General features: G+C 47.3%; 1 protein-coding gene across 5 annotated transcripts in view; it reads left to right on the forward strand.

Moving 5' to 3' along the window:
• The window catches only part of TPST2 (tyrosylprotein sulfotransferase 2), a 55,007-nt gene extending 46,417 nt beyond the window's left edge, over positions 1 to 8,590 (forward strand). For all 5 annotated transcript variants that reach the window (XM_070626938.1, XM_070626942.1, XM_070626943.1 and 2 more), the window contains exons 4-6: positions 2,736 to 2,786; positions 5,909 to 5,960; positions 8,091 to 8,590. In XM_070626938.1, coding sequence (XP_070483039.1) covers positions 2,736 to 2,786; positions 5,909 to 5,953 — 96 coding nt within the window. In that variant the 3' untranslated portion in view covers positions 5,954 to 5,960; positions 8,091 to 8,590. The remainder of the gene's footprint in view (positions 1 to 2,735; positions 2,787 to 5,908; positions 5,961 to 8,090) is intronic.
• Positions 8,591 to 9,690: the final 1,100 nt, after the last annotated feature.

Below are 9,690 nucleotides of genomic sequence, written 5' to 3' on the forward strand. Positions count from 1 at the left end.
GTGCTGATTCTGGAAAGTAAGCAGTTCTGTTGAACCACAAAGGGAGAAAGCCATTCCTCTTTCCTGTAATTCTTAAGGACTCAAGGAGAAAGACTCCACTGGGGCTGAAACGCCTTGAACACCTCGCTGACACGCGCAAGCTTGCCTTTTAACAGAGAATTTACTCGCGCCGCCCTTGTAATTGCCGTGTAATTACATTAGTTCTTTCTCTGCCCCCGCCATCAGTGGATTTTGCACACATTTATTGATGGAAATACTAGAGATCCGACATAGATGCCCAGACTGCATTGACAGTGTGGGTCTTCACCACCTGGATGTGGTTTATTTTTATTGTGATTTTTATTATAAATATTGATTACTATTTATTTTTATTATTCAATAATAATTATTCTTTCAACTGTCCTTATGTGTTTTATGTAATATATTTCACACTAAAAAATTAATTAACTAGATTAAAAAGAAGGAGAAGCGGGTGATGATCTGGAAATCCAGCCCCCAGGCACTTCTCAGAAACAGCGGGGGCAGAATGGGGACCACAGCATCACCAGGCTGTCCTCTCCCTACCCCACATGCCCAGCCAGGGGTCCAGCAGCGGCTTCTCTGACATGTTTTTAAAACCCGAGGCCCCTGGCTTGCCCCAGACTGTGGGTCAGAAGCTCCTAGACGAAGGCCTGACCTTGTGTATTGTATAAAAAGTTACAAATTCGTACCAGCCCTGATCGTCAGGAGCAGCTCCGTGGAGCTCTGTTGTTGGTTTAAAATGGAAGATGTGTCCAGTTTTCTTCCCAAGAGGTTCCCTCCCTGGGAGTTAATCAAGTCTTGGCAAGTGCCAGACCCTTGTTTAGTCTTTACAGTAGTTTTGTTATTACTGCAAAGGTAAGTCCCCTCGTCGAAAGCCGTGTGTGTGTGTGTGTGTGTGTGTGTGTGTTTGTGTGTGTGACATTATGTGTTCCTATGGTGGATCCTGGGGTGGGCTAGACTCAGTGACTGGAAGGACCCCATTGCTAATGAAATTGCCCACACCTGTGCTGTCCATTACCACCACGAGCTACTAACCTTTGTGGCTTTTGACATGTGACTAGCGCAAATTGAGAGGTGCTGGGAGTGTAAAATAACACTGCGTTTTGAAGTCCTAGTACAAAAAAAAATCAGTAGAATTTCTCACTAATCACTTTTATATTGATTACACGTTGAAGTATTAATATTTTATTTTTTTTCCTTTCTCTCTTTTTTTCTTTTGAGGACGATTAGCCCTGAGCTAACTACTGCCAATCCTCCTCTTTTTGCTGAGGAAGACTGGCCCTGAGCTAACATCCATGCCCATCTCCCTCTACTTTATATGTGGGACGCCTGCCACAGCATGGCATGCCAAGGGGTGCCATGTCCCCACCTTGGATCTGAACCGGGGAACCCTGGGCCACCGAAGTGGAACGTGCACATTTAACCACTGTGCCACCGGGCTGGCCCCATAAGTATTAATATTTTAGATATATCAGGTTAAATAAAAGATATTACGAGAATTAATTTCACCTGATTACTTTTTTTAAAATGTAGCTACTAAAAAACTCAAAATTACTTAGTCGGTTCACATTTTCTTCTCTTGGACAGTGCTGGTCTATAGGTGACTTATCTGTCGAGAGAGTGTGGAAAGGCCTGGAATTTTCTGGTTCCCACCTCAGGGCCTTTGCCCTAACTGTGTCTTCTGCCTAGAATGCTTCTCCTTCAGAGCTTAGCCTGGCTGGTTTTCCTTGTTGGTGAGGTCTCAGCTCAAAAGTTACCTGTTCCAAGAGGCCCTTTTTGACCACCCATCAAGAGAATTCCCCTGGTCTGTCCCAGTCACATTCCTTTGTTTTCGTTCTTTGTAGCGCTTCCTGTGGTTTGACATGTTCTAGTTTATTTGTGTTTATTACTACCTGTGGATTGTCTGTCTCCCTCTCTAGAATGGAAGCCCCAGGAAAACAGGAATTTTAATTGTCTGGTTAATGCTGTGGCCCTGGAGCTTAGAACAGTGCCTGGAACAAGAGGAGCTCAAGAAATGTTTGTTGATGGCTGGATGGATGGATGGATGGCTGGATGGCTGGATGGGTGGATGGGTGGCTGGGTAGACGGATGGATGGCTGGATGGCTAGATGGGTGGATGGGTGGGTGGGTGGACAGATGGGTGGATGGATGGGTGGACGGGTGGATGGATGGGTGGATGGATGAGTGGATGGATGGATGGGTGGTTGGATGGATGGATGGATGGTTGGATGGATGGATGGATGGGTGGATGGATGAGTGGATGGATGGATGGGTGGTTGGATGGATGGATGGATGGTTGGATGGATGGATGGATGGATGGATGGATGGTTGGATGGATGGATGGATGAGTGGATGGATGGCTGGATGGATGGGTGGATGGCTAGGTGGATGAAAGGATGAGTGGATGGGTGGGTGGATGGGCGGTTGGGAGGGTGGATGGATGTGGAGGTGATGGACTAAATTTTATTTTTATTTACATTTTATTTATATTTTATATTTATATATGTAATATAAATATATTTTATATTTAATATATATTCAACATAATATATATTATATAGTTAATATAACATATGTAATATAATTTATATATAACATAATATAATATATAATACTATATATAATATAAATATATTTATATATTTATTTTATTTATATTTATAAATTTTATTTTATCATTTCCATGATAGTGATATTTTTCTTCTCTTTCCTAGGTCTTGAAAGGGGACTATAAAACACCAGCCAATCTGAAAGGATATTTTCAGGTTAGAAACCCCCAGGGGAATTCTGAATTCTGCATATCTGGCTGTCCCACTCACTGGCTTGCTGCATATCTTGGACACTTCACTTCTCTAATATGGCCGATAGTTTCCCCATCGGAAGATTGGGCGGGGCTGGGGGTTGGGCCAGAGGCTCTCTCAGAGTCTGATCCAGCTGGGCCCAGGTCCCAGCAGCTCTGCCTGAGCCCCCTCCATCCCCTCGTCTCCTGGCTTGACAGCAGTGGGAGGGGACGTGCTGGGGACTTTTGTCAGGCTTTCTGTCTCTAGCCTTAAATTCAGTTTTATTTCAAGTGGCAATTCCCAAACATGACCCAGCACAAAATTTTCATCAGTTTACCGTAAAATGAGACACACAAAGGTCACGTGATGTGGGACTATGTATGAATGTAGGCGCACATACGCTCCTGCATCCCCATATACATCCCGGGTATGTCCGTGGGAGGCAGTCCATGGATCGTGTCAAGAAGAACCGCCCCTTGACCAACATTATAGTGTCTTTCTTTTGGTGTTAAAGAATCCCCTTTTAAATGAAGTGGTGGTGCTAAAATTAGTAGTTTCAGTTTGTGTGTGTTTTATTTAATTTGGCAAATAACGGGTGGGCCACCCTGTGCCAGTCCCCAGTTTAAAATCAAATTGGTGAAATCTGATTTCCTGGGGACCACAGCTTTCGTGCCCATCTCAGTTCTTTGGGGAGGGGTCCACGCTCCCTTTATGGGAATCAGAGACCCATCTCTTGCCACTGTGGAAAAAATATTGCCAGACTTAATCAGCACTCATTTATTATTTGTTTTAACCAAAAAGATGATGTCACAAGAACAACCAACAGAAGTGGGGGGAGGGGAATTAGCCACAAGCCGAAACTCTTCATTTTTGCATGTCGTCCTTTTCTGCCCACCTGAAGGTACATTTTTGCATTCGTTGCAGTTTCGTCGTGCGAGCTGCTTGGTTTTGCTTTCTGAGTGTTTTCCATCTTTTGGGTTTCACTGTTGTATTTTGGATGGCTGCAGAGTGTTCTCTAGAACGCATTATGTGCCATCCGTTACTTAACTCCCACCCCGAGATCCTTCACAGTTTTTGCTGTATCCCAAGTGATGTCGTGTGCACATCATCCTGATCTTGCCTCTCTTTGTGGGGTGAGAGCTTGGGGCTTGATGGAATCATTCCCTTCAAATACATTTTTGGGGAGTGGAATTGGTGAGTGGAAAGGTCCAGATCTTTTTTTTTTTTCTCTTCTTCTTCTTCTCCCCAAAGTGCCCCACCCCCCGCCCCGGTACATAGTTGTATATTATAGTTGTGAGTGCCTCTGGGTTGTGCTATGTGAGATGCCGCCTCAGCATGGCCTGATGAGCGGTGCCGTGTCCATGCCTAGGATCTGAACTAGGGAAACCCTGGGCTGCCGAAGCAGAGTGCGCGAATTTAACTACTCGGCCACGGGGCCGGCCCCCAGGTCCAGATCTTTTTAAGACTCTTGAACGACAAGGCTAAAATTGTTTTACAAAACACTTGGACCACTTTACACTCCCTTGCAGCGTATGGCACATGCAAGATGTCCAGCTGACCTAGGACTGTTTTTTTGTGCTGGTAGGAGCAAAATATGAAGAAATGGTGGTCTATGCTCCATCACCGTGAATACTCCCGCCCTCGGGAGAGTTGCCTGCATATTGGGTCAAACCTCTACTTTCTGTCCTCATCTCCTCTGCCGTCCTTCACTGTGCATGTGACTTCATCCATTGGTAGGGCAGCAGGGAAGTACATGGTGGCACATGCATTCTACAGAATATTATGTAGCTTTCCAAAATGGTAATCATGATTACTGTAATTAAGGAAGCGAAATGGAGCAGCTCACAAGTTAGAACTGCAACAGATGCAAAAATGTCTACTCACTCCCTAGGCTCCAAACACGCTCCCCCTTCCAGCTCTTTGCTGTTCCCTCTGCCAGGAATGCTTTTCCACCCTGAGCTTTGCGTGACTGGCCTCGTTTTCATCTTTTCAAGCTTTGCTTATGGGGTGTTTTCCAACACCAACAACCAAGTCTCCGATGCTCCAGACACCCACTGGGTGTGGAATAATTTAATTCAGTTCTGACACTGACTCCCAGAGAGAGCGTCAGACCCCGCAGGTTCAGGGCTCAGGCCCCCAGGACAGCCCCCACTTCAGATGCCAGGCGCAATGGGGTGCCCATGCTACTCGCATTTCTGCCTGGACAACTACATGTCCGGGGGTTCCCATGACATCCCCACTCAGGTTTGATAATTTGCTAGAACAACTCACACGGCTCAGGAAAACACTTTACTTCCTAGATTACTGGTTTATTGTAAAGGATACAGCTCAGGAACAGCCGGGTGGAAGAGATGTACGGGACAAGGAATGAAGGAAGGGACCTGGAGCTTCCACGCCCTCTGGGTGCACCACCCTCCCAGCACCTCCATGTGTTCACTAGCCCTGAAGCTCTGTGAATGCCATCATTTCAGGATTTTTAAGGAGGTTTCATTAAGCAAGCATGATTAATTAAATCACTGACTGTTGGTTATTCACTCAATCTCCAGCCCCTGTCCCCTCCCCAGAGGTTGGGGCGTCAGGCTGAAATTTCCAACCCTTTAATCATGTCGTGGTCTTTCTGGGGACCAGCCCCCATCCTGAAGCTCTCTAGGGACCCCCCGGCCATCAGTCTTCTCATTAGCATGCAAAAGATGCTTGTCATCACTCTGGAGTTTCCAAGGTTTTGAGGAGCTGTGTGCCAGGAACCCAGGACAAGGATCAAATGTTTATTGTTCTTTATACCACAGCTTAAATGTCATCCCTGGTAGTGGCCTTTCCTAGCCACCCTGTCTGAGGTAGCCCCACTACCACTACTCATATCAGCCCATTGTATTGCCCGGACATTATCTTGCATATGTGTTTGTGTAACAGGCTCTCCTCCTGCTAGAATGTAAGCTGCCTGAGAACAGGGCATCCCCAGCACCTGGCACATAGTAGGTGTGCGGTGAATATGTCACGAGTGAGTGTGTGCCTGACTGAGTGGTGCTGAGAGGCGAGCCTCAGGGTGGCGAGACCCTGGCCTCCCCGCCTGGCCGTGACGCCTTGCTCTGTGTGTTGCCCTCCTCTAGGTGAACCAGAACAGCACCTCCTCCTCCCCCTTGGGAAGCTCGTGATTTCCAGGTAGGCCTGCGCACCTCGCTGGGGCCCCCCACCACTTCTGAGCCCAGGAGCCACTTTTCCAGAAAGCTTGTCCTTCCAGAGCCTCCCTGGGGACGAGTGTCCACCAAGGTGGGCTGACCCAGCCCCATTGGGAGGTTCCCATGGCGACAGGTTGGGGGAGCTATTTATAGAATGAAGGCTTAGTCTCCTAGCTCTGGATCAGGGGTGGGGGCGGGGATCAACGCTGAACCTACCAGAAAAAGCTTTGTCTGACATTGGGGAGGGGGCAGGGAAGACCAATGTGATGGGGCAATTCTTGGACCATTTCTGCACAGAATGCTGTCTGCCAATTCAGCTTCTATAAACAGCATCAGGTTTGGCCCAAAGCAGTTAATGTTCTAATAATAGCCACAAGCAGTTCTGGGCTAGGAATAACCCCCCGGCATTGGGCCAAGTGCTTACTCCTTGTGTGTTACTCATTTAACCCTCAGCATCCCTGGTAGGCAGGTGACGTGATTGTCCTGTTTTACAGAGGAGAAAAGCAAAGCCCAGAGATGGCCTTTGACTTGCCCAAGGCCACACAGCTACCAGATGGCAGAATTCTCCCCAAAGCCATCTCCCCCAGAGTTTGCTTTCCATAAAGGATTTCAAGTGCATATTTTTCCATCCGTATTTTGCTAAAGGGTAGGGAACTGTGTTCTGAACTTGAAAAGTCAAAGATCTAAGAACTCACTTCTGGTTTGACTTCTCCCGGCCTCCATTTTCCACATCTGGAGAATGGGGATTCACCGATGTCCACCTGCAAAGGTGGTCGCCCGAGGAAGTCAGCTGGCCCCGGCGGGATGCTGGGCCCTCGCTGTGGCCGTGGGCACTGGAGGTAGGGCTCCGGTGGGTGGGAGCTCACTTCTGTCCCCAGCCTCTCAGCCCAGGCTCAAGGGAACTTGGGGCATTCACAGAGGTCACAGCCACCTTGCGTGGGTATTTCCCTCTTGTTTTAGACCATACAAGAGCTTCTAGCCTGGATTCTATTTTTAGTCTCCTTTTCTTATTTTTAAATACTCAGCATATTTTTCACTTTTTCTCTTTGAAGTCCAGTTTGCAGCAACCTGCAAGGCTGGAGACACTCAGTCCTGTCATTAGCGGGGTTCCCCTCTTGACTTGTGCTAAGATCCCAGAGTTCTGTTTAATTCCAAAGCAAAGAGCTGTTCCCGAAAACAAAGTGGATTCGCCTCCTGGAGAGTTCAATCAGACTCTCCGCCGGAAGTAGTTGCCTCACAAAGTAAAGTATATTTGTGGCAAATAGGAGGCCATGAGGAACCCTTTCCAGAGTCCTGGTGTCCAGAACAAAGGGAAGCAGGGCCTTTTATTTCGGATGGGGAATGAATATTCAAAAGGGAGAGGTGGGTGTTCGCTTGTGCAGGCTCAGATGGAAAACATGAGTCCACGTACACTGCAGGTTACGGTAATGAGGCCTAAGCTCCTGGAGAGATCTGAGCGTTAAAAATAAGGCAAAGGTCACAGGCGTCGCTCTGTGGTGAGGCCTGGTCTGGTCCAGGCTGGTTGGTGATGGCATCTCCTTAACAGAGCAAAAGGGAAAGAAAACAGTTTGGAAAAACAATTAAATGCTTCCAAAGCCACCCTTGAGGGCCACTCCCCTGGAAGACAGTCTTTCTCCGTGTTTCTAATTCTCTTCCCCTCGTTCTCTTTCTGCTGATTCCTTAGTAGCATCTCGAACCTTCTCATTGACAAAGACCAGAGAAATTCTTCACTTAACTGTTTAAACGAGATCCCTTATACAGGATGCTTTGGCTGATTCCTGGTGTAGAATTGCCTGGAACAAATGCTGCTCCGTCCGCTGCCTGCAAACATTCATTGGCGTTTATTGCCTGATCATTGCCGTTTGCTCTTCAGAAATAAGGAAAGTGTATCTTTGAGGTCAAGTGGATACAGGTTGAGATGGGGGTGAGAACCGAGGAAACGTTTTTAAATTTAAATTCTCTCTTCTCTCGGGCCATCTGGGAGGCATAGAGCAAACTCCCATGCTTAGGCGAACGCATGCTGCCCATCCGTTCTGCAGTCACACGTGTAAATATAAAAGGTCTATTTCAGAACTGCTCCGCTGGGCCTCACGCCACTTTCTCCCCCTTTCAGATCTCTGCAAACGGCTTTGTTGCCAAGAGGAGAAGAAACTTTGCATTCGAGTGGAAATCGGACCACTACTCCAAGCATATTGCTTGCTCTTAATCGCCAAAACAGGACTGCCAATGAGGAATGTATTTGCAGATCTTTGCAAAAGCTGAATCGTTGAAAACTTGCCTTGAAACACTCTATCTTGGACACTCCAGGGGAGAGATCGAAGAGCGTGGAAGGAGTCCAGCTTTTGAAACTTTGGTATTTTATATTTTTACCCCTCAAGAACTTTTTTTTTAAGAAATGGATTTACCACCCTCCTTAATTTGCTGGACTGCCTGGGTGGCTTTGTTTAGGGGACAAGGCCCACCACCTGTGCCTCTCCTATTGACCCTTACTTTGAATTCAAAAGAATCTATTTAAGAATTTAATATATGAGGCTTTCTTTGACTCCTCCTCAGTTCTACCCAGTTTCAAAGAGAAAAAAATACTATTATTTGAATAAAGTGAACAGGGACTCATTTGTCTGTGCCTTACTTTACAGTGAATAGATGTTTTTTCCCCACATTGAAATTTTTTTTTTTTTGCTGAGGAAGATTCACCCTGAGCTAACATCTGTGTCAATCATCTTCTTTTTTTGCTTGAGGAAGTTTCACCCTCATGGCTAACACCCATACCAATCTTCCTCTTTTTGTTTGAGGAAGATTGTCCCTGAGCTAACATTGTGCCAGTCTTCCTCTATTTTGTATGTGGGACACCACCACAGCATCCGCTGACGAGTGGTATTGGTCTGTGCCTGGGAACCGAACCCAGGCCACTGAAGCGGAGTGCACTGAACTTAACGACTAGGCCACGGGCTGGCCCCCCTGTATTGAATTTTGTCAGGTGGGCTGATGACAAGCAAAGTCCGGGGAATAGGTCCATGCAAGGCACAGCTGAACTCCTGTGTCTTGGGTCCCCAAGGCCACCCTCAGGTTGGGTGCTTTGCTAGAAGGAGTCACAGAACTTAGAAAACCTGTGATACCCATGGTTACGGTTTATTACAGCAAAAGGATGCAGATTAAAATCAGCAAAGGAAGAAGGCCCACAGGGCAGAGGCCAGGAGAGACCAGGAGTGAGCTCCCAGTGGTCCTCTCCCAGGGGAGTCTTAGGGACACGCTTAATTCTCCCAGCAACGATGTGTGACAACATGTGTAAAGTATTGCCAGCTGGGAAAGTGCACTGGAGCCTTGGCGTCCAGCATTTTTTGGGGGCATCAGTCACATAGGCATGAGGCACCCACATGATTGACCTTCTTAGAGGTCAAATGATAGAGCGTGGTCCAAGGCCCTCATAAGTCACAGTGTTGGCATAGAATGTCTGGCCTGGTGGGGCCCAGGGTCCCAGGTAGACAAAGACCCTCCTATTAGGATATTCCAAGCCTTAAAGGTCATTTAGAGGTCATCCCCCAGGAGCTGGTCAAGGGCCAGTCCTGTCTGGCAGGTGTACGTTGGAACTCTCCCACCTGCCAAGCTAACCCTTTACGGCCCAGCCCCCGAATGCTGAGGGATCCACTGGGCCCAGAACAATTTTGCGTCTTCAAGGGTTCAGGTGTTCCACCCACACTCCCTGGCCTTACGCC

Source organism: Equus przewalskii, chromosome 7, assembly GCF_037783145.1.
Source record: "Equus przewalskii isolate Varuska chromosome 7, EquPr2, whole genome shotgun sequence".
NCBI classification, from domain to species: Eukaryota; Metazoa; Chordata; class Mammalia; order Perissodactyla; family Equidae; genus Equus; species Equus przewalskii.